The 24,328-nt window shown below is 38.5% G+C and overlaps 3 protein-coding genes and 1 pseudogene across 4 annotated transcripts; 3 read left to right on the top strand and 1 right to left on the bottom strand.

Annotated features, from left to right (window-relative positions):
• Nucleotides 1-930: 930 nt before the first annotated feature.
• On the bottom strand, nt 931-3,120 carry LOC146664752 (zona pellucida sperm-binding protein 3-like). Of its 2 annotated transcripts, XM_085411052.1 has the most exons (9): nt 2,719-3,120; nt 2,500-2,618; nt 2,199-2,302; nt 1,921-2,095; nt 1,690-1,807; nt 1,496-1,578; nt 1,327-1,409; nt 1,162-1,272; nt 931-995 (listed from the first exon to the last, which is right to left on the bottom strand). In XM_085411052.1, the coding sequence occupies exons 1-9, from the start codon at nt 3,118-3,120 to the stop codon at nt 931-933; spliced, it is 1,260 nt and encodes a 419-aa protein (XP_085267178.1). The 2 variants fall into 2 exon arrangements, with proteins under 2 accessions (XP_085267178.1, XP_085267177.1); XM_085411051.1 differs by having other exon boundaries at nt 1,162-1,409.
• Nucleotides 3,121-5,735: 2,615 nt separating this feature from the next.
• Nucleotides 5,736-8,668, top strand: LOC146664751 (zona pellucida sperm-binding protein 4-like; annotated as a pseudogene).
• A 4,226-nt stretch (nt 8,669-12,894) lies between these two features.
• Nucleotides 12,895-13,851, top strand: LOC146664750 (uncharacterized). The gene is made up of 3 exons (XM_085411050.1): nt 12,895-13,254; nt 13,356-13,425; nt 13,529-13,851. Exons 1-3 carry the CDS (start codon nt 12,895-12,897, stop codon nt 13,849-13,851), a joined length of 753 nt encoding a protein of 250 aa, XP_085267176.1.
• Nucleotides 13,852-15,993: 2,142 nt separating this feature from the next.
• Nucleotides 15,994-24,179, top strand: chkb (choline kinase beta). Its single transcript, XM_085411999.1, has 11 exons — nt 15,994-16,608; nt 17,704-17,812; nt 17,983-18,096; nt 18,244-18,377; nt 18,462-18,566; nt 20,688-20,746; nt 21,420-21,507; nt 21,603-21,711; nt 22,357-22,457; nt 22,569-22,650; nt 22,752-24,179. Exons 1-11 carry the CDS (start codon nt 16,103-16,105, stop codon nt 22,806-22,808), a joined length of 1,464 nt encoding a protein of 487 aa, XP_085268125.1. The 5' UTR covers nt 15,994-16,102; the 3' UTR covers nt 22,809-24,179.
• Nucleotides 24,180-24,328: the final 149 nt, after the last annotated feature.

Here is a 24,328-nt window from a genome sequence, read left to right as displayed (position 1 = left end):
TAGCATTTATACCACACGGTGACAGCAAAAGCTCATTGCTGAATGAAAACAGGGATTACCTGGAAGCACAATAAGAGCCATGATTAGAGCCCGGATTTCCTGTGTTTTTGCTCTTTGAGGTGTAGATGCTGACTGACTGAGAGGGCATCTGAGAAGATGAGAGTTAGGCCTCTTTAAGTGGCTTCTTCTTCTTTCACTGTTAGGTGTATATTTCTCATATTTAGCAAACATGTTTCTATTACTCTGTGCTACTTGTATGTTTTTGCTGGTTGTGTTTGAGTTCTGGGTGCTGTCTGTGATGACAGGCTGAGGGCACCAATCAGGAGGCACTATGAGGATATGGCCTGGGGCTGATTGTGAATGGCTTCTTCCTTCATCCACTTATGATTTCTGAGTGATATGATATTGATATTGATTTGTTTTACCTTTTTGTTTGTTTGTTTTACCCTAAAAGCATGCATATTGACAGAAATACAACAAGACAGGTGACTATATTGTCTAACATGTGCTATTGAGTCATTTTTGCTCAACCCCTGATTGCTCTTTTAACTCATTATATTTGTTATTATATCTATTCAATGTTTCTTAATTTCTAGATTTTATTTTTTTGTTTCAATTTACAATAGATCCAATGCAAAGCTTAAGAAAGTTCTGAGTGAATTACACAATAAATTCAAACAGTTGCGTTTTTATTTCCATTACATGTGAATAGTTCCAATTCATGGATACACAAGCTCTATATAAAACATTTGTAATTACAGAGAGGGGGCATGTAAAAGGAGTTACGTTTCAGTGAAGGACCTTTTCATTCCTCAATGTCTTATTATATTGTTGTGAGCTATGAATAAGAAGAATGAAATTAACATATGTTCAGGCATGAACCACAGATGAAGTTCATTTTAATGGCCGTGTTTATAGCAGGAAATTGTTTTAAGCTATCTTCTTCTCTTCAATGGAGATGGGACCCAAGGTGACTTCTCCTTCCCATTCCAAAACTGAGAAAAGAAAGAAGAATTGTTGCAGTATGCATCATTGTGGGGTTTTTTTTTTTACTTAAAAAATAGAAAGCATAAAACAATTATCTTTTTGTAGGACCAACTGAAATGAAACTTTCCCTCTACTAAAATGTTGCAATACTTATATTTTTTTTAAAACACATACCTTCCTGCTGAGACACGTCCCGTCTCCCCCTAAACCAAGGGACCTGTTTAATTGGGCTTGTAGAACCCGGGGTTCCGCCACCAATATTTCCAGTTCCAGTGCCTGTAGTCCCTGTTCCTGTATTTCCCGTGCCTGTATTACCAAGTCCACCTCCAGTAGTGCCACTAATAATTCCAATACTAGTTTGCCCACCTGTTAAAGACTCACAGGAGCCACAAGCACCATCATATCCAGCAGCTTCTTTCCACCTTGGGAGAAATGGAAATGTAAGCAGTATCGCCACATCAGTTCTGGTCTAATGATCATTGATACATGTGTACAAAGGTAGACTCACCCACGGATGTAGGAACAAGCTCTGTGGTTACTGTCAATGACTTGGGCAACAGATGTTGCTCTCAAGTTGCAGGTAATGTACAGCTAAGAACAGGAGAGAATTTATGTTATTATTCTATGTAATAGTTCTACATTAGTAATGTTGTTGAAAATATAACACAATGCACTTAGTAACTCAAATTTGGAATTGCATACTTTTCCACTGTTAGCATTCTGGAACTTGAAGGATTCAAGCTGGAACTGAAGCTTGTTCTCTGCAGTGCGATCCAGGAACCTCGAAACAGATCCAGTGAGCCTACCATCAATCATACACCTGCACACAAGAAAACAATGTGAAATGACCATAGTAACCAGTAGCATAGGCATCTGTGATAATCAGGTCTTAATATACAAAACAACTTCAACAATCTCATCAAACTACATTACCCTTGCTCTATGAATGCATATCTGGGGCTAGAAGATGCATCAGCTGAAAGGGTAGCTACACATTTGTCCACATAAACACGGAGCTGCACATGGTGGTACTGCATGACAGAGACCTCAAAATTAATCTCGTCACCCAGGAAATACTGGTTGCTTGGCCTCTCATTTTTCCAGTCATCTGTGAAACAAGACATGACAATTCTATAATTCAAACAAGTATGTATTTTGAATCAAGGTCGCATACAATATAAAACACACTGAGAAACTGATCTTAAACGCACCAGTCATGAGTGTCAGGGTGAAGTACAGAAACTCTTGTGCCATCTTAGCCACAGATAATGGGACCCAGAGGGGTTCAAGAGCGAGACTGCTTACATTGTGCTTTCTAAGTGACAGGACATGTTTTACGAGAATGCAAAAAACTAAAGCAAGAATAATATATCACTGAAATATCCAGATTACATTTGGTAAATTCTAGATTACTAAAAATATTCAGGTCGTACTATAGAGCACATTAAATACTAATATAATTCTATTGTTTTGATGTCTTTATCTTAACAAATCTTCCCAATGTTTACGTACCTTTGGTAGTGACATTCAACAATTACAGCTGCTTTGTTGGTCCTAATCACAGGAGAATCACCCACAGGCTGGGGGTTGTAGTTCAGTGTGAAGGTGTAGATGAAGGAATCTCCAGTCATCTAGCAAAAATATATATACAAAACAAGTCAAATTATACATAAACCTGTTTTCCAGCTCTTGAATTAAATTTCAAAATAATGTAATATTTATTCTTCATACTTTTAATGTGCTCCCACAATTCTGCAGCTGAGCTTGATAAATCAGCACTTGAGCTGGCGTATCCTCTCCGACAACAGCGCATGAACCCAGGGTAAGGTCAGCCGAATTTATCAGCTGGCCAACTCCAAAGAAATCCTTTTTGACTTCCACACGAACAATGTCCTCCCTGCATTCAACAGCAACAGATGCAGCAGAAACAGGATATCTCAGCTGGAACGGCACATCAGGCTTAGGCTTGGGCTTAGGATCTTCAGGGTATTTCCATGTGAGTGGTTTTTCAAATGTTTGTTTTTGTTGTTGGTGGTCTGGAGCCCACACCCCAGGCACAAAACCACCCTGAGCATCACAGAGTCCAAGCAAGGCCAGTGCCACAAGGCAAACAGTGGCACACTTCAGTAGCATGGTGCCCACGGTAGTTCACTGGGTGCTGTAAGGGAGCTGGAAATGCCCATCTGCTTTTATAACACAGTGAACTTGTTTACTTCCACTACATTCCCTCCCCTTCAGCTGGCCTCAGGGTTGATGAACATCAATTTTAGCTACTGAAATGACTGCACTTGCTAACTAGCAACTTTTTTATACATCTGGATTCAGATTCTTCAGTTTCTTAGTCATAAAATGTGACTGTGGAGCACACAGGCAAATCTTCTTCAATCATGGTTTCTTCAAACAAGTGAGAAAAGATATTCAAACAGGTGACAAAGATGCAGCAGAAAAACAGGACACAAAAGGTTATGTTGACCCTGGTTTAGGTGCCCTTAACATAGTAGATCAAAATCAATATTTTGCCAAAGCACCTTATGTAAAGGTCTGCAGATCAATATGGCTCTAATTCATAACAGATTAACCACCAACCACAAAATAAAAGAAGATATATGAGATATGAGAAAGAAAATGTTATTGAGCCATTCTAACACAAGGGAAGTCTAAAATCAAAAGGCCTTTATATATTTTTTAATAACAGTGGGCAGGTGGGTGGGAGTTGTTGTTGTTATTGTATTTAAATCCAGTTTCCTTTAAAGAACATGTGAAAGTATGGATCCCAGTAAGGGACATTGGAGAAAAAAAATTGAAGAAGGATTTTTGCCATGCAGTCCATGCACTTTCAAGTCAGTACTGAGATCTGGTTCAAGGTTCAAGGTTCAAGGTTCTTTATTTGTCACATGCATAGTTATACAAGTATAACACACAGTGAAATGTAGCCTGACACGCTCCTCGACATGTGCAAAAATTGTGGGGGGGAGGGGGGGGTAGAGGAGGAACATTATATATATATATATATATATATATATATATATATATATATATATATATATATATATATAGTATATACACTGGGTGAATGTGCAGTAGTAGCAGCAAGCAGGTGAATTTTGTACATTAATATGAATAGACATCTGACTATTTTACAGGATAGACAATATAAACATATTTAAAATTAAAGGAATTGAAATGTACATTGTGCCTTGGTTTAGAGTGTCTGGAAGAGAGTCCTGTCTCAGTCAATTATAGATGATGTGAGAGGGCGGGTGTGTGTGTTTAGGGCACGGATGGCTTGGGGATAGAAGCTCCTCTTGAGTCTCTCTATCCTTGCCCGGAAGATGCGGAACCTTCTACCAGTATTCAGAAGTTGGAACAGTTTGTTGCCAGGATGGGACGGGTCCTTCAGTATCTGCGCTGCTGTAGTCCGGCATCTCCTGGTGTAGGTGTCCTGAAGCGGGGGGAGAGCAATCCTGCAGCAGCGTTTTGCTGTACGGATCACTCTCTGGAGATCTTTTTGGTCCTTCACACAGCTGTTCCCAAACCACGATGTCATGTTCTGTGTGAGGATGCTCTCCACAGCGCCTGTATAGAAAATCCTGAGGATCTTTGGAGAGACCCTGAACTTCCTCAGTTGTCGTAGGTGATACAGGCGCTGCCTAGCCTTTTTGGTCTGGACCTGAATGTGGGCAGCCCATGTCGGGTCTGAGGAGATGTGAACACCAAGATACTTGAAGGACTGCACCCTCTCCACTGGAGCTCCATTGATGATAATGGGCTTGTAGTCTCTGTGCTGACCCCTTCTGAAGTCCACCACCAGCTGCTAAACAGCCATAGTGATAGGAGTGACACACCCACCAGAGAGATTCATAGACTTTTGCTATCACTTTGGCCAAAACTATAAAGACATTCACTCAGAGCTTTGCAGTACACAGTTTTGCAAGAGAAGAAAAAATTATATAAAAGAACATTAAAAAAAAAAAAGTCTGTTTTCATGTGAGTAATGGGTGCAGGTATATAGACAACAGTGACAAAAAGTTTAATTGTGGAGGCACAAGTTTTTTTGTGCATCAGATAAACAATAGTAGCTGTACAATTTGCACAATACTTCTTCTCTGGTTTAATTTGTTTATATCACTTTTTATTTTACTCAGAATTACCTCTCTAGATGCTATTACATTATTACAAATTCATGATTTTATTGGGTTATCACGTAAAATAAACCGTTTATTTTTATGAGGAGTGACTTAAATAAATAAAAATTCATCCTAAACAAGACTTTGACTCCGAAGAGGTTACCGAAGAGGAGGAAACTGTATATTTTGTTTGAGATGCATGCACAGTATAGATTTACAAAATGCCTCTCAGGAGTTTTAAAACTAACATTTTAACCTGTCACAAATAAAATGACTGAATAGCTCATGCAGCCAAAATACATAATACTGAAAGCTCTTGCCTTCTGTCCACAGATGACCTGCTTACGTCTAATTATACCTTCTTCTTTTTTTTTTAAATCACAGACAAAGAACACTTCATCCTGTTGCAACGATTTGCAATGATGTCAAAATGAAAGATAAATAAAAGTTTTTGTTTACACTGTGAAGGCACAGTGTTGGTCAGACAGACCCTGTGAAGGTTCTTGTTATGAAACTGTTCAGATGTGAGATCCTAACAGGCCATCATTAACCATACCTTATAAAAGTCAACATATTTGCAGGATACATTTCACAGAATTTGCTGCTCTTTTATGTGACGTAATGGTACTAAAGCTGACTTGTTGTCGTCTTTTATTATTTGCCCTGCTGGGCTATAGATCGAATGCCCAAAATTATGGGCAAGGGTCTCAGAACCCTCAGAATCCTAGATACCCACCATCTCCACAGGGGCAGAAGCAAATCAATAACCCTGAATACCCTCAGCAGCCTCAGCAGCCCAAAAGACCTCTGAACCCTCAAAAGCCTTTAGAGTCATTTCACACTTGTGAAGTTGCGGAAAACTACAGGATACCGTGTGGCACTAATGAAATCTCTGCTTCTGAATGTGACGCTATAAACTGTTGTTTTGATGGACTCATGTGCTAATATGGCAAATCTGGTAAGAAGTTCTGCTTTATAGATAAACTACACCACTGATACATTATGGTGAAAGGGTAAAAGCATTTGCATTTGTCTTTCTTTTTGTTGTACTTTATTATTATTGTTGCCTCAGTGACACTTCAGTGCACCAAGGAAGGCCTGTTCATCGTGGTGGTGGCCAGAGATGCAACTCTGCCCAACACTGACTTGGAGACAATTTCTTTCTATGAGAATGGTCACAGCTGCAATCCAGTTGGCAGCACTTCAGCTTTTGCCATCTATGAGTTCCCTGTCACTGCCTGTGGTACAGTTGTAAAAGTAAGTGTTGTAACTGAATTAATAATAATGATACTTTTAATACTCCTCCTCCTACTACTAATAGTAATCATGAAAAACTTATTTATATAGCACTTTTCAAAACACAGAGTTTACTGCACAGTTCACATAAAAGCCGCAAACTGTTATTTTATTTTCAGTAGTTGCTTAAAACAAATAAAAGAGTGAGCCAACCTCATTGACTGAGCAAAGCTGTTCCACAGTTTGGGTGCTACAACACCTCTGGTTTTAAAATCAGAGCTAGGGACAGTTAGAAGACCCTGGTCAGACAATCGGAGAGGCCAGCTGCATTGAGGTGTTAGAAACTCAGCTAAATAACCAGGGGCCTGTACATGTAGAGCCTTATATGTCAATAACAGAATTTTAAAGTGGATTCTGAATTTCACTGAAAGCCAGTGAAGGGATGCAAGGACAGGTGTAATATGTGACCACTGTAATTTTCATTAGCCGCCTTGCTGCTGCATTCGGAACTAATTGGAGACGATCTGAGGACTGACAGAAACTTAAAGTGTGTACTAAAAGTTCAAGAGGATTCACTGACATTTAAGGTTTGATTTTCGCAACATTTCTGAGATGAAGGAAACAATATTGGGTAACCTTTGAGATTTGAGTTTCAAAATTCAGGTGCTGATCACAAGTAATACCAAGGTTTTTAGCAGATGATTTGAAGTTATTGGCGAGGGGGCCTATGCACTGACTAACTTTCCTGGAGAAACTGTCTGGGCCGATGCACTAGAATCTCAGTTAACAATTTAAGTTTTAAGTTTAAGTTTTTACAGGCAATGTTAAAGACTGAAATCCTGTCATTATACTGTAGGAGGAGCCTGGTGTTCTAATTTACGAGAACAGGATGTCTTCCGTATACCAGGTGATTACTGGACCCCATGGATCCATTACCAGGGACACCTACAATGAGTAAATATTTTAATATCTTTATCAGAAAGTAGATACAGCATAGGCAAAAATGTTACCACGCATGGGCAGAAACTAGAAGATCGAAAACGTTCAGTGAGAAAGAAATTGTTATTCAAAGTTTATAGCTAAATTACTTCATGAGTGACTAAGATAAACTGTATTTCTTGTGCCAGGTTGTTGTTCCAGTGCAGATATGTTGGCACCACAGTTGAGGCTTTGGTTATTGATGTTGGTCCGGTTCCTCCGCCAAACTCAGTTGCAGCTGCTGGACCTGTGCGTGTGGAACTCAAGCTGGCCAATGGACAATGTGTTGCCAAGGGTTGTGTTGAAGGTTAGTCTTGGAGAGCTAAATCTGCAAAGATAGTCTCTTTTAGTAGGGAATGTGTCAACAACTACAACTATTCTCATTTTTTGGACAGAAGAGGAAGTCTACACCTCTTTTTACACCGCTGTCGAATACCCTGTCAGAAAGGTTTTGAGGGATCCTGTTTACGTTGAGGTCTACCTGATGGAGAGGACCGATCCCAACTTTGTCTTAACTCTTGAAAGATGTTGGGCAACCTCTGATTCCTATCTTCATAGTCTTCCTCAGTGGGACTTGCTGATTGATGGGTAAGAGTAGGTGGTGCTCTTAATTTGGAGGCATTTGTATTATATTTTTGATGTTTACTGTACACACTTTGCTTTTAACATAGCTGCCCCTATCGTGATGACCGCTTCCCAGACCCTCATTTGGATTCAAGTTTCCAAGCCACCACAACCGCTTTGTTTTCAAAATGTTCCATTTTGTAGGCGATGGTAGTTCAACCCAGTCAGCAGCTACAAAGCCAAACATTATGCCTCCTTTACAGGAAAAGGTATAGCATCCCAATACTAAGCGAAAAATATCTTTATTTTCATTTCATGCTTACTTTTTGTTGTAACATATTTTCAAAGATGTGCTTTTTTTCTGTTTTTGACCAGCTGTACATCCACTGTGATGTAGCTATTTGCCAACCTACTCTTGGAAATAACTGTGAACCCAGGTGCTTCAGAAAAAGTAAGTTGTACACTGACACCATCAGTACAGTGTTTCCTGGAGTTTGATCCCCCTTGTTTTTGAGTAAGATGATTAACGAAGCTAAACAGTGGCCATACCATAAAAGGTCTCCGCTGAAAAGGTTCATCTGAAAAAGAAATAGTACATTTCCCATCATTTTATGATCTACTTAGTGCAAGTCTGATAGAAACTGACACTTGCCATGTCCACAGGGAGAGAAATTGCTGGTTCTGTCAAGAAAGTCACAAGAGAAGAAACCACTGTGGTTAGCAGCCCAGAGCTTATCTTTGTGCAAAGAAGTACAGAATATCCTAACAGATCATAGTAATGATGAAATCTTTGAATTGACTGTGTTTCAAATAAATATTCAGTGTTATAAAAGCATTGCCTGATCCTTTCATTCCCTCACAAAGCATTACTCAGGTTTATTATTTATGCAGCCCTCAAATTATTTTCCATATGACATTTCAGTGGGATTTTGCTTAGTTTTAAGTTATTATACATATTGTATGTCAGTTCTCATATTTTAATATTGCTTGTATCGATTGTAAACAAAAGGTATGTTAGTAACTCAGAACAAAGACAAACTTAGTCAAATAAAGTCTTGTGAAGAAAACTTTCTTTAAAATAACAGCATCAAAAACACATCTAAACACATCTTATTTGAAACTACTCCTTCAGTGCATGGAAGTGGATCATTAAGTTTCATGCATACTTTCACAGCAAAGGCAAACTTTCACTTTTTTTTAAATTATCTGATAACTCCAAAACTTTTCATATCCTGTATGGCTGTTCACTATTCACTACAAATTCATTGACCATTTACAGTAATGATATGAAAAGTTTTTGTTTGTATGTTTTATATTGTTATTGCTCTTGTTGCAACCACCAACAATGTCTCTATTTGATGTAAAGATTGCTGTAAAAAAAAACCTGTTAAAATGATATGAAAAGTAAAGCATTACTGAGGAGGGTTAGAGAAAGTTAATCAGTTGAGCAGTACACCTCAAAACAGCAAATTTGGGAGGCAACACTCTTATAATGGTCCTGTCTGGAGATAAAATGTCAGAATAAAAGGCAAAATACAAATACGCTTTAGTATGAAGTCAATTGACTTTCAGTGCATAAAATCAGGCACTGCAAAGTTTTATCACAACACTGTTAGCCTTTGCAGTAATTTCCATAGCGTAGTACTGCAAAATCAACAGTAAAAAACTCTAAAGGATGTTAGCAGTTTAGTACTGTAATTTGCATGTAATTGTGGGAAAATTCCATGAGATTACATTATTTTTACGATAACTCACCGTACTCATGGAAACAGCTGTAAAATACAGCAAATGTAACAATTGGTGATGTTACTGAGATTATACTATTACACCATCTGGATTTCTGTTGTTTTCTACTGTAGATCTAAGAGTAATTACTTAAATCCTCATTCAGAGTGTATTACTATAAAATGCGATTCACTGTGAAAGTAGTATAAAATATAAACTACAATATACAGCATAATTTTTAAATTAAGGAGTAAGTTGCAGCCACACTAAAATTTAATTCCTTGAACTGAATGGAACCTCATATATTAATAAATGTATTTGTTTATTCAAACAATGTGAAACATTATTAATACTGTAAGGTTAGTATTGTGATAGAGTCGAGTATATTTAATTATACTCTTGTAGACATTATGACATTATGCTAGTACAATTATGGTGAACAAAAAGTACATCTAAAAGTTCATTTCAAGAATACTGTTATGTACTAAAACGGGGGCCAATATAATCCCAAGAAGCATTATTAGTACACGTACTAGGTAAGGTATACTTGGGAAATATACTTGAAGTATACTTATTTTTTGTATGGCCAGCAACAAAAACTAATGGCTACATTTAGAGCAATGTTTAAAAATGACTTCATTTAGCAGGGTGTTCCTTTTTTCTCTTCTTATTCTTTCTTATACTGGACCTTCATTTGGTTTGTATAAGGTGGTACTTTTTAAGACACCTCTGCCTAACTACAGTGAACTAACCTAATAATATGCTCTGGTCGTCATTTTACTCAAGTTCAGGTGTCACATCCACTAACCAGCATCAGTCCTACAACTTCACTCTCAAAATTGATCAATTCTGGGACAAGCAGAAACTGTATTTTTAGCGGTGCCTTTTGTGGCAGGCCAGACTGCTATTAAATGCACTCTCCTAAAGAAATAATTCCTTTGTAGCACCACTTCATCTTGGTTCAGAAGAGATGTCCTGGATATACGTGATAATGTAACACGGGTGTTTATGTTTGTTCATGTTTAGCGCGTTGGGTTGTGTTTTTAAAGCGATTGTTATGTTTTTAAAGCTTTGTAATGCGACAGGTGCGATAGCCGACACCACACCTTCACCTGACGCACAACGTGATGTATGACACACACGTCGGGTATTCACTTTCAGAACAACAATGAGGATAGAAAATATTGCTCGAGGTGGTTAATGCTCCTTTCGCTGGTTGCCAACCACCATTAAATAACAACAAGAAGAAAATATTGATCTGCTTCTCAAGTTTTGCACGTTTAAGCCGCAATTCAGACTCAAACAAAGCTGCAAAGCAGGAGAACAACATGACCATCAACTATTGATGAATAGACCGTTAACATGTGCAACTTAGAAGTAGTCAGAGGTTACTGGATGTTCAATCGGGTTAAATGCAAGGTTGATTGGATTATATCTGAAGATCGTATGCAATTAGTGATAACTCTGCTAGACTCCAAATTGCTCGTCCATGCGGGAGTATCTCAAAATTAAATGAAACCACTTAACACTTTTTCCCTAAAACGGACTGACATGGGACACATTAAAGTTGGATTTTTTTTCACTTATTCGAGAGAAGTCAGAAATGCGTTCTTAGTACTGTTTGTTTTGACTTTCAAGCTACCCTACCAGGATATTTTCATTCAAATGCTAAGACAAAATGTCTATATCTATGAATGTGGAGACTCAAAAGACTAGTTAGGTAATAGTTGCCAATGGATTTATGAGACTTGATAAAAACTTGGACGTTTGCAACAGGTGAATCGGTGAACTACCGAGGTTGCGCCCAAATGTTTAAAGCTGTTAGATGGTCAGTGTTTTCAGGTGTGCTTGTACTACCTGTACGGTGCGGGGTGCTGACTAAGTCATGTTAAACCCATTAAAGAGTCGAGCTCAAATATCTTTTCATTTTTGTGCACTGCTCTCTTGTCGGCACACATTTTCTGTTTATTGAAGCCTTTTGTGAATAATTTTGATCATGTAAAAACTGGGAATTGGTCCCTATTGACAATACTCTTACTATTTGCATTGCATATGTCATTTAGGAAAGGTAATTGGTCACTGAACTTTTTGCAACTATGTGTATTTCTAAATTTTGTGGCTTCAGTGCACGCAAATATATATTGTTCAGTTTGCATGTTAAAAGCCACAAACATGTAGGTAACTATAGGTTTTCTTGTGGAGCTGAGAACTGTCCTGCCACTTTCAGAACATTTTCTGCCTTCATTCACATATGCCTAGGAATCACAGAACAAGAAGGGAGACGACTAAGGAGGAGTTTTATAAGTTCACTGGTGTGTTCATGTTCCTGGATGTGGGTATGCTGCACAAAACTTCACAGCTCTTTGTGCCTCTCTCAGATTTCATATCAAAGATGGGGGGGAAGTATTATGTCCATTTGAAGGTTGCTCTAAATACTTCAGTGTCCGAACATCATTTTCCAGCCATATTTCTCAAAAACATAAGTAGACACTTCAGCAGTCAAGGCAACAAGAAATTGGGGGATTTGCCATAATGCAAGGACAGGACATAGTTAATCTATTAGAAGACAGTTGACTTTATGTCATTTAAAAATGCAGGCTAAAATGCTCTTGCCAACCAGCACTATACAGAGCATCATAGAGGAATTTCAGCATCTTTGCAGCTGTAACAAAAGTAGACACTGAATCTAACACCATCTCTCTTTTTTTTAGATGGCAGACCAAAGAATTTGAATGACACCATTACTCTGGAGCTTGGGAATGATTTCCACTCCAACTGTCGCATGCAATCACAAGAGGAGACAGAGGTCATCCAGAGGACAGAAGTATGGTTAGAATTGTTGTGGAGGCCATGCAAGTTAACTGCAGAAACACCTAAACGTGCATCTTGTGAAGAGGTTGCTAAGATCATTGTAAACAGATACCCTCAAACATTTGCAGATTTTACTGAAAAGGGAGAAAGACTGGGTTGTGGACATTATTCACTACTAAGAAGCATCAAATCTAGAGTTGAACATGTTAATCGAGATAATACAACACATAGACTTCGTCAAACAAAGAGAACCAGGAATGAGGAAGACTGCAGTCCCAACAGTAATGCAACCTCACAAAAAAAAGTTAGATGCCTTGTGGATAGCTATGGCTGTATTCATTGGCAGCCAGTTGAACTTCCTGAGGGGGAAACGTCAGCTTCTTTAGAGGAAAAGAAAGACATCTTGTTAACAATTTTTAATTCAGAAGGACCTGGAGCTTTGGAGAGACCTGATGTGGATGACTTCATGTGCCTCACATATATTTCTCAGCGGCAGCTTATCAACAGTTGTCCCTCACTTTCAGTAGCTGAAATTCAGGAGCAGTGGCCATTCTTGTTTACTCAGAAAGGTCTTTCAAACCACTTTCACAAACTCACAGGTATTGATATCAGTGAGCGCTTAGGTCAGGCCCTCATAACCAAAGGCAGAAGGATTGTTAACTATTTCTCCACCCAGAAGCTCAGATTGAACCTTGGTATAAGGACACTCATCCAGCAGATAGAAAGTGAGGGAGTTTTGACCAACAACAAGGTTGGCACAGCAGCCATACTTCTCATGATGAAGTATTACAAGGAAGATGAAGACTCCCTCTTTGTCTTAGCAGATGTAAGCTTTTTTCATACAGCTCTAGGTTTAATGCTGTTGCTTGCTGTCCTGTTATATTTTTTTATTTGTTACATAAAATGTCTTGGTCCTTTTTCTGGCAGGAAACATCTACCAGTATGTCCCTTGAAGCAGAGAGCAACCTGCCAGGCACTCCAAGGCTGATTATGCTTGGTAAGAAGTCATTTATGAAATAGAGCTGATTAGACCATATTACAATTTCTGTTTGGCACAGGAGCTTTTCGTGGACACAGGTATCCAGTCTCTGTTTTGCTAGCTCAAATTTCTGTAATTGCCACCTGCTGGATGGTGAGTGCAGAGGGGCGTGTAATTGTTGAGCTGGACAAAGAGAACACCTTTGCTGATGCAATGTCAGTCTTCTTTGGTTCATTCTATGTATTGAACCTGGAATACCAGGAGTCAGCGTGTGCAAGGTTTTTTGTAAGGATAAACCCTGAAGAGGGAACAAAATGTACCTCCAAGGTTGGGACAAGCAGAAAGACTGGGACCACTGTGAAGCGAAAGGTTGTTCACATTAACCCTCATGTCAGAACTTTCCTCCAGCGGCTTACGGAATTTGAGTGGAGAACTTCAAATTAGGTAACTGTTTTTGCCATTTTTAGTGAATTTCTTGTATAATTTAAGTGACCAATGTGTTGTTACCCGTGTCTCCACAGATGATCCATGGCCCATGCTTTCTGGACATTTACACAAGACGAACAACAATGAAGACAAGCTCTCTTGCCATCTTGCAAGACGCTGTCTCTGTCCAATAGGTTTTTTGAGTGCAACAGTTTTGATATTTTTTCCTTCTTTTACCCGTTTGTTAAAAATTATTTCAGCTACTTACACTTTTATTGTCACACGTATTGGCTCACCCTACAAATCAATGAACTCAGTCCACAAAGCAAGATCAGGGTTCAGTGCAGGTCAGTCAAGTTCATTCACACCACACACGATCATCCATGTCCTTGTGGACCTGGCTTTGTACATTGATTTGGTGGTGTGAGCCAGTATTTTGGACAAAGGCAGAAGTGTGGGGCTTGATATTATATTCATTACAATTCAGTTTATTTGTATGGTGGCAATAAAATGATTGCCAAGGCACTTCACACTGTAGGTTTAAGACCCTACAAAATATAACTAAGAAAACTCATCACTTGAGCATATGTTGTCTGCCATGATATGGATATGACATAATATCGTTATTGTTTGTACAACCATCTGAGAAAATAATGTATTACATGGTTTAGTAAAAACAAGTGCTTCCTCAATGAAAATGTTTCCAGTTCTTTTCAGTTTTTGATTTTGGAAATGTGTATTTCAGCAGGGAAAAATCAGTGATAATAAATAAAGTGGTGTAAAGCACATAAATTATATATTTGTGTGTGTGTGTGTATCTATCTATCTATCTATCTATCTATCTATCTATCTATCTATCTATCTATCTATCTATCCAATTTTTTTGGAACCCTCCAGTCTCTTACAGTATGTTACTGTTAACTGAAATTACGGTAAAATTACGACCTGTTAAACAGTATGACCACCTGTTGGGACACAGTATCCTCTAGCAAAGATGAATATTTTTGGTACTGATGATGCGTGATGACGGTAAGTTACTGGTTAATATATTGCAGTTTATTACCTTGCAGTGGGCTTACAGTGACATACCGGGAATAAACGGTAGTATACCAATTTTTTAATCACAGTATGATGTTACTTTGTTGACGTAATTTACGACATAACGACATAACGGTATCTCACTGGCGCCAGTGAGATACCGTAAAAAAGGCTACGGTGCGTTACCATAATTTGTCCAAGAGTATTATACCACACCAGCAAAAAACGGTATCATCCTGCAGAACAGTAAGCTACCGTAACACGGCGTCACGGTATGACGCTGGCAACAGTGACGCCAGTATGTTACCGTAAAGTGGCGATGAAAAGTCTAACAGTGAAGGATATAAAGGAACAACAAAAAGTTGTTCAGTTTAGTAGATGTCCTAATGCTTGCTGTACGATTACATGGCTTCTATGAATGATTTTCAGTGACACTGAAAGTGTTCATTTCTATGCACTTGGCTAATTCACTGGCAAAGAGAAAACACAAACTCCCACTGCACCTCTGTTAAAATTTGTTTTTCTCAAATCCAACAAACAAATAAACAGTGGCATAGTCAGTTAGTTAGAATAGTCTCCTCATTTTAGTGTAATCAATATAAAGTACTTCAAGTAAAATTAAGAAAGTGTAAACATAAATGTTCCTACTTTAATTATAAGGTAAGTGTAATAATGCATAGCCCTTTCTGTTTGGGCGTCTGCAAATAAAAATTTTGCTTTCAACTAAATGAAAAGTTAGATACCGGCTCTTTAACTTACCTGCTCACAATAGACAGAGTATATTCATTTTAAGGGATTGCAATAAAGAATAAGCTTCATCGTACTACTGTGGGCAATTGAAAACAACCCACACTTGAAAAAGTTTTAAAACTCAGTTTTATGTTGAATAAGACGCAAGCAAAGAGTAACTAGACCTTTTTCTCCCACATTCCTGCCAAATAATATCAGCGAATACACTCTGAAATCATATTATTCATTGCACTCAATGAATTCAAAGATATGCGCCACAGTCAATTACAAATAAAAACTTCATTTCCCAGAAACCTTCAGCGAACGTGACGTAGGAAGCTACTGCCAGCAACGACCAATGAGATTTGTGTGTGAACTCGCTCTCGAATTTTGATTGGACGTCGAATTCTTCATCTCGGCTCATCGATCCACTGGTACGTTGTCTGCGTAATGAGTTTACAGCAATCTGAATATATTACGGTTACGCTGTCAGCCGCCTCCCATGCGGTTCATAATATCCAGTTATGGTCGGCTCTTCCGGTTAAGCAGCTTTACAGGCGGACTGCGTGTGTCAGCGAGCCCCTCCTGTCGCCTCAGACCGACATTTCACCCTGCTATTCCTTCACTGTCCGCCCGGAAATTCAACATGCAGCCCAGCCGAAGTGTAGCAAGCAGTTGCGGCGAAGCGGGTTTAGGCAAAGAAAATAGTTCAGGGCCGGAGAATTACAGCACCAGCATTGCCACAGTCACTACAGAAGAAACAGATACTCCGGTTGTGAAGAAGCAAGTGGAGAGCACGCTTGTTCTAAACCAGAGACACCTAAGGACTCATAGTCCGCTATTAGGGGCCAACTGTGATGACGACTCGGAGGCAGAGTCCTTCCGGGATGGGAGAAGCGAAGAGGTCGACCGGGACACCAGGGATAGGGCCATAAATTGGTGCCGAGACTTTCTGTCGGGGTCGTGGAAGACCATTGAAGATGCTGATTTTCAAATCAGCATTGTCAGGTAAAATTCTTAAAAGTTATAGCAGTACGGTGGATAATAAAACACAATAATGTCTTCATTTAAATGATAGGGTATTATTATTATTAGTCGTTTTTTAAAACATACTAATCTGTAGGAACCAGTATGTTTGTATTCATGGTTTCAAGTAAAGCGACGATAAGATCCAAGATCCTTGATGGTTTCTGCTACGTTGGGTCAGCTGCAGGGACACCCACCTCTCCTTAGTGTTTACTTATCTCGCTGTCAGACAACTTATGACGCTGTGAGTGTTGGAAAAGTGGCAGGTCAGCTGTGGGCTTATTCTGAGCTGACATTTGTTTGTTTGTTTTCCTCCCACACTGGTTTGCAGGTTCAAAATGATAGCATACCCAGTGTTTTCTACGTTCATCCAACAGTCTTGACCTCCAAATTATCAACATTACTGTAATTCACTTCAGTTTTTTTTTTATACAGGCTCAAGGTGCTTTATATTGTAAGGTCAAGACACTACAATAATACTGAAGAAACCCCAATAATCAGAACGATCCCCTTTGAGCAAGCACTTGGCAACAGTGGGAAGGAAAACCTCCCTTTTAAGAGGAAGAAACCTCCAGCAGCCATTTGCTGCGACCCGTTGGTGGTAAAGATGGGACTTTAGACACAGTAACTTAACTATGTGGAGTGGTGTGTAAGCTCATCGTGAGTGAAGAAGAAACAAAAGGAAAATGAACCTGGGTCATCTTTTCATGGGATTTTATTTAAAAATTAAGACTATTCTCAGTGTGAGAGGTTTACACTGACTGAAACAGTCCAAATTTGAAGGGTCATGTGCCAACACCAACCAACTACAGTAGGGAGTCTCTCCGGCTGATCTAAAGAAGCTTGTGCTGTTTACTGTTTTTAAGGCTTAAGATATAATAAAAAGACGCCTACTTAAAACGAGTCATACAGTGATTTCATCGTAAATTTGCACCCAACAATCATTGATTTACCCTTAAGAGTATCTTTGAGTGGCCTTGTCTTTTGGCTTACATTTTTTATGGTTTCCAATCTCGATTAGAGAGAGATATTTCTAGCTTGGCCTAGCTGTTATAACACTGTTGTTTTTGTTTGCAGCGGTGGACTGAGTAATCTGCTGTACCTGTGTAGTTTGCCCGACCACGTGCAATGTGTGGAAGACGAACCTCGCCAGGTGCTCCTCAGGGTTTATGGTGCCATCTTACAGGTTAGTCTGTCGCGTATGTCAAGAAGTTGCATCTAATGTCTGTGGCTGAGAGTATCATTCGGGTATTTTAAAGAGAAGATTGCACCCCTTTATTGATGTCAGTATATGCTATAAATGCCATTAATTCTCATGTAAGTGTGTCTTCCATCACATGTGTCTCTGTGGTATAGGGAGTGGACTCTTTGGTACTAGAGAGTGTGATGTTTGCCATCCTGGCTGAACGAGCTTTAGGCCCAAAACTTTATGGCATCTTCCCCCAGGGACGCTTGGAACAGTACCTTCCGGTATGATGTACCCCAGTGTTTACACACAGTATATTCATACACACAGTGAGTTTATGCTGCTTTCTGCTGGAGTCATTCCCATCAGTTTGTTTTGTTTGTCTTTTAAACCATGTGATAAGAGATTTTGCTGTGTTTCTGTTTTCCAAGAATACTCGCATGCGCACCAGTCAGCTTTCGGACCCAGCCATCTCCGCTGAGATTGCCACGAAGCTGGCCCGTTTCCATAACATGGTTATGCCCTTTAACAAAAAGCCTAAGTGGCTGTTTGGGACCATCGATAAGTAAGTACATGTGAATGTTATCTCTCTACTGCTCAAACTGTAACTTAGTCACAGTTAAAGATACTCTGTCTGTGGTGTTTTTAGATACATGGAACAAGTGATGAATATTAGTTTTGTTCGTGAGGCACATGTGAAGAAGTACAACAAGCTGATGAAACTGGACCTTCCTGCTGAACTGAGAAGCCTCCGGTGAGTTGGAACGCAGGCTCTAGATTCTGTATACTGTCTTTTTGGACACAGTTTAAACAAAGCTTTAGATTGAGAAGAAGACAAATCAGTGAGTCCCCTCCTGACTCTCACACTAGTGTCAGGAAGAGAGTACAAACAGTACAAAGCTCCTGCTTTAATATGTTTATGTGAACAATGATGTAATTTGCATTGCTCTAGCCAACTGCTAGATCTCTTATCAGAGCCGTCTCATATTACATGCTCGAATTTTCATACAGGAACGCAAACAAAAACTTCACAAAGTGGGTATGAGTCACGCATTGGAGAGAGATTTAGCAGCTAAACAGTTTGTGCTGACTTTCTGTTTGCTGGTGAGGCCATAAGGTAACCATGCCAACATCAAGACTTTGAAAATGAGTTTTGTTAAATCAATAAAGTTTTAGGTCATTGTATAAATCAATGATTGTCAGTGTTGTTAGAGACATTTAGAAAACTGTCATGTATCCTCACCACCAGACAAGTAAGGTTACCACTAAAATAGGGCTGTTCGATATAACGATATATATCGGATGATGATATAAAAACGTCTATCGTTTCATTTTACGCTATTGTTTGTTTCGTGGTGTCGCAAAATAAACTCTTTACGGCAATATTTTTTCATCGTTTTGACGGTCACTGTAGTGGCTATATTAATTTCTTAAAGTTCTCTCTTTCTCTTATATTTAATATAACCACACTACGGACAGACAAGCGCCTGTTTTCATGCGTTGTCGTTAGCAACAACGAAGGTAACAGCATCGTGTGTCCACTTGTTTATTTTCCACATAAACCTTTCACAATAAAGCTCAAGATCCTGTTGAGACTTTTCAAAAAAAACCTGAATCACGTGAAAGATGCAGAGTGTTTACAGATGAGAAGTAAAAAAGAGCCGTCAGGTGCGAAAAAATAAACCTTAGACTCAAACGTTAGAACAGGCTTTTCCCCGCAGCACGCCGTGTAATAAATACTCACAAAGAAAACGGCGGCCGTTACAACTTATGTCTAAAAATGTATAGTTTCATGCATCGGTTAAAACACTCGACTCCAGCTACATGCGCAGCTGGAAACACTTCCTGCAAGTCGAGCTGCCCGAGATTCACAGAATTTACAGAAAATGTTACATTTTTGTGATTTATATCGTTATCGGAACGATAGAATTCTTATATCGGGATATGAGATTTTGGTCATATCGCACAGCCCTACACTAAAATGAGTCTTTATGTGAAAAGGTTTGCTGCATTATTCAAAGCTGGAAGGATTGTAGCTCTGCTTACGTTACTTACATAAATGTAATCTTTGGAATTCATTCTTCCATCTGATAGGTGACCTTTGTCCCAGTGCTTCCACAAGTTCACTTGCTGAGTTGTCTGGGTAGTCTGACCTTAGAACAGCTAGAGAATCAGACCAGTGTTTATTGTCTTGTTTATATGTACTGGTTTCACATATGTAGTTGCTGTCTGCTGCAAGGAACTTGAGCCTTCAGATTTATCTGAGTTGAAAGCGTATCTGTCACAGCATGTTGCGTATGTGACTGCAGGGTACTGTTATCTTAGCTTGTTCTAGGCAGTTTGGCCTTCTCTCTATGGTCAGGAATTACTAGTGATCAAAGTGTCAGTTATATAATCGACTGCTGTTGTCACTGACGTTATTTTGGAGTTTTCGCTTTTGTACAAGAGTATTGATTTGTAAATTTTTACTTGGTTTGAATGGCTTAGTGTTTATCACATTTAATATCTTTACATATCCTGGCTGAATAGCAGAAATAATTGTGCTAAATCGTAGTATTAGTAACCCCTGACTTTTGTACAGTGCTCTATCCATGCTGTCAACAAATAAGAGTGGACCTGTAATAACTGTTGATTAGTTCAGTTTATCTTACGGTGCAATATTGACACAGTTTATTCACTTATTGTGTGCTATTGCTTAAGTTTAATTCTGGTAGATTAGGATGTCTACACTTTTCTCATGGAAGTTCTAAATTGTAGTGTTATATTGCATAAAATGCACTAGCTGCATATCCATCACTAAGATTTGTGTGTTCAAGTTTCTCTCTTTTTCTTTCATCACCTACTTGGTTTTTCTTGCCCCATGTCTCCACAACAGTGCTTTGCTCGCAGCAACTCCCTCACCAGTGGTGTTTTGCCACAATGACGTCCAAGAAGGTAAAATCTTCCATCCATCCATCCAGTCATAGCTCCGCCTATCATTACGCCTCTGGTGTGGTCCGATAGATCCCACCCTCTGGTTTCACTGTCACAATTCTTACGAAAGCTGTGCATTATATAAGTCAAGAGCAAGCTGGGTTGTAGTTTTTAATAGGGACAGCTCATGTTCAGCTATAGTCATAGCTCTGCAGCTATAAAAGCATTTTCAGGGTTTGATACACATAAGCTGACAGCTGATAAACTTGCTTCACAAAAACTGTTCCATGTCATCTTAAAGGTGTGACATCGGCACTCTGTGCAGACCAGTTGAGTTCTTCTACACCAAACTGTGAAAATTTCAGTTCATCTCTTTAGGACAGTCTTTGCAAAGCCAACAAAAAAAGCTTGTGCCAAGATGCTAAAGGCACAATTTACTGTAAATTATCAATGTATGCTTTAATGTTTTCAGTATTAGAATTAAGGGCAAAAAGGACATTTGGATTCTTTTTTTTTTTTTTTGCATTATACAATGAAGATTTATCATTTAATTATGATTCAAACTATAAGTTATTTCACATTAAAGTTTTTTATAATGTCAAAAGAAATGTAATATTGGAAGACCAGTCTGGTAGTAAATGCTACTACTTCATTTTGTTAAGCTAAAGCCTCACTTCTTGTTTTGTTGCTGCAGGCAACATCCTCATGCTGGAAGACGGAAAGCATTCCTCAGCGGAAAAACTCATGCTCATAGACTTTGAATACAGCAGTTACAACTACAGGTAATGTGTAAGGGGAATGTTGTCTTGATTTAGCAATCAAATAATTGTGCCACCTGTACGTGAAGGTAAATAACACAATGTGTTCCTTTTTGTAGGGGTTTTGACTTTGGCAACCATTTCTGTGAGTGGATGTACGACTACACCTACAATGAGTGGCCTTTCTACAAAGCCACACCAGAGAACTATCCAACCAGAGAGCAGCAGGTCAGTCCGAAAAAACACTAGCGCCAAATAAAGAGTATTCAAATTGAGCTGCATTTTTAACACTGCTTAAATTAGTTACTCCTGACATGCTGCATTGTAATTATGAATATAGAAGTTGTAATAATATAGAAGGTAAGTTGATGTACTGTCAAGGAAAACCGTGCAGAAAACTTGGATTTGAAACATTTACTTGGAGATATGTATACGCACACTGGTTGATTTTTGACAGTAACTCCTGGATTCACTTTTAATAGATGCATTCAATTAATGACACAAATATTGTGCTGTGTTTTGTCTTGATTTAATACTCGCACAGCTTCACTATATTTGTTTTTCTTTCTCTTCAGTACATTTAGGATCTGATTCCTTATTTATTGTTTTGATATAAAGCTAGTTAGAAAATTTTCTACTAATCTTTCCTTGGAAAAATAAAACTGGGCTGATGTTCAAACCAAAACTTTGAAGTCATCTCCCTTGATGGGATAGACTGGTTATGCAGTGCCATCTAATGGTGAAACTTCATACATTTTTATGTTTAATAGCGAGATCAAATGCTGCACATGCAGTCAAATCAAATCAGTTAAATCAGAAACAGCTGGAAGTTTAGCCACACTCACTAACTTGTAACTTTTTTTTAAATTTCAGCTTCTTTTTATTAGAAGTTATTTGGCAGAACAGCACAAAGACACTAACGTTGCTGTGGACCAGACACAAATTGAAGAAGATTTAATAATTGAAGCAAACAGGTAAAACAGCCTTAAATAGATTTTACAGCAGTGCTGACGATCAATTAGAACAAGTTACAGCAGATCAACAGATCACTGGATTTTCTGTTTGTTTGTTTTTTTTAATTGTAGATATGCATTAGCATCACACTTCCTCTGGGGGGTCTGGTCCATCATACAAGCTAAGCTATCCAAGATTGAGTTTGGATACATGGTAAGGAGTGTTTGATTCTTATTACTGTTGTTATTATTCTCTTTTAGTGTAGCGCAAGTCACACATTTATATTTTTTGTAATAAACCACATTGTCTTGCAGGACTACGCCCAGTGTCGTTTTGATGCCTACTTCAAGCAAAAGAAGCTCTTCAGCTGAGATCCAGCTTGTTAATCAAAATGTACTGTCTCATTTGTTTGTCGTTATCATTCTTCAAGCTTGCCCCCTGCATTGTGTTGGAACTATGCCTGTCTGCTTAAGCTGAAATGACAAAAAAGAGCCTCTGCACCTCAGGCATTCTATTTTACTCATGAATACCCTTATTGTGAAATGTTGTCATCATTTTGGGGGCCACAGTTGATTCACAACTGGTTTTCTTTCATATAAACACTTGTTAGATGCACTTCACTTCCTTGGACCATTATTAGACACTTTTATCATGGGATGCATTTGTGTAAAAGATCTACCTCACCCTTGTGATGTTCATAGGGTGCATAGTTTTCATCGTAAAGGGCTGATTCTGACTATTCAGTGAGGGAATAACTGAGACCCTTATTACCTAATCACTCCATGCTTCATAACCTTTTCCTTAAACAATTTAAAAATATTCCACACCAGTTATTCTTTAACTGTTACATTACAAACTTGCCTACATTTAGCAAATTATTATGTAAGGACTTTTTAAAAAATATACAGTTTGCATAAATTTTCATCACTGTAGAAAAAAATACTGTCAGTTTAACTATTAGAAAGTGTAAAGCTGTTTTTACACATGAACTGGAGCGCTGATCTGTTTTGGACATTCAAAGCAGAAAGTTTACTTTGTGTCCTATCGCACTGATGTGAGAATTGCGCAAGTGGTAGTGGTGTATAGCAACTCCTGCATGCTTTATCCAGACAGCACCCTCTCCTTACTTGCACAAAGCTTTTCCCATAATGAGAACACATCTGAAACAGGCTCTCTTATGTACTGCATCAGCATTTTGCAACTTAAAGCAACATGCAGAGTTCATGTATGAAAAATGGCTTACAGCATTTATGTCAGTCTTTTTTTTTCTTTTTTTTTGTCCTTGTCACTAATTAAGATAACTGTTATTACAGTGCATTTCTGCTGCACTAACTACCTGCCCATTTGACTCTGTTTTGTTTCCACTTGTTTAAAATTGCTTCTATACCTGCTGCTTCAAATATGTGACATTCTTACCAAATATACCAATCTTTTAGAAAATATTAAAAAAATTGGAATATTTGTGCACGTTTCACCAATAATAAAAACGTACAGTCAATTACTGTAGCCCATTTGAATGTGAAGTGCTTTTTTTGACATGCTTTTATTTATTTTGACTTTGTTCTATATTTGAATAAATGTACATCAATTTGACATCAAAGTTTCCAAAACAATGTTTTACACAAAGACGAAACTTGAAAGTTTACTCATTAACTACCTGTGACTGTTTTTGTTTTTAAGGAACATCTTTTCTGTAATTTTATTCTGTTAAACAAATTCAGTTTAAATGCGAATAAACACATGTGCTTAAAAGCTCGTCTTACATCTTTCAGCTGCTAAAGCTTTATTTCATGTCTAGATAAGTTTTACAGAGATGTGAAGGTAAGCTAACTACAAAGTAATTTGAGTGACCGATGATGTTCAGACTGAACACTATCCCACCTCTGTGATC

Source organism: Rhamphochromis longiceps, linkage group LG7 (assembly GCF_057381845.1).
Source record: "Rhamphochromis longiceps isolate RC_006_pf linkage group LG7, R_longiceps_female_GT1.1, whole genome shotgun sequence".
NCBI lineage: Eukaryota > Metazoa > Chordata > Actinopteri > Cichliformes > Cichlidae > Rhamphochromis > Rhamphochromis longiceps.
This window is presented reverse-complemented; position numbering and strand designations above follow the sequence as displayed.

Bases quoted from the DNA above. Each gene is read 5' to 3' on its own strand.
- LOC146664752 (XM_085411051.1), bottom strand. From the start codon at position 3,120: ATGCTACTGAAGTGTGCCACTGTTTGCCTTGTGGCACTGGCCTTGCTT. The intron at 1,808-1,920 runs GTAATGTAGTTT...TCTTGTGTGCAG, and splicing joins TATGCATTCATAGAGCAAGG to GTGTATGATTGATGGTAGGC. The intron at 1,579-1,689 runs GTATGCAATTCC...TCCTGTTCTTAG, and splicing joins AGAATGCTAACAGTGGAAAA to CTGTACATTACCTGCAACTT.
- LOC146664750 (XM_085411050.1), top strand. From the start codon at position 12,895: ATGTGCCTCACATATATTTCTCAGCGGCAGCTTATCAACAGTTGTCCC. The intron at 13,255-13,355 runs GTAAGCTTTTTT...TTTTTCTGGCAG, and splicing joins CCCTCTTTGTCTTAGCAGAT to GAAACATCTACCAGTATGTC. The intron at 13,426-13,528 runs GTAAGAAGTCAT...CTGTTTTGCTAG, and splicing joins TCCAAGGCTGATTATGCTTG to CTCAAATTTCTGTAATTGCC.
- chkb (XM_085411999.1), top strand. From the start codon at position 16,103: ATGCGGTTCATAATATCCAGTTATGGTCGGCTCTTCCGGTTAAGCAGC. The intron at 18,567-20,687 runs GTGAGTTGGAAC...TCTCCACAACAG, and splicing joins GCTGAACTGAGAAGCCTCCG to TGCTTTGCTCGCAGCAACTC. The intron at 21,712-22,356 runs GTCAGTCCGAAA...TTTAAATTTCAG, and splicing joins ATCCAACCAGAGAGCAGCAG to CTTCTTTTTATTAGAAGTTA.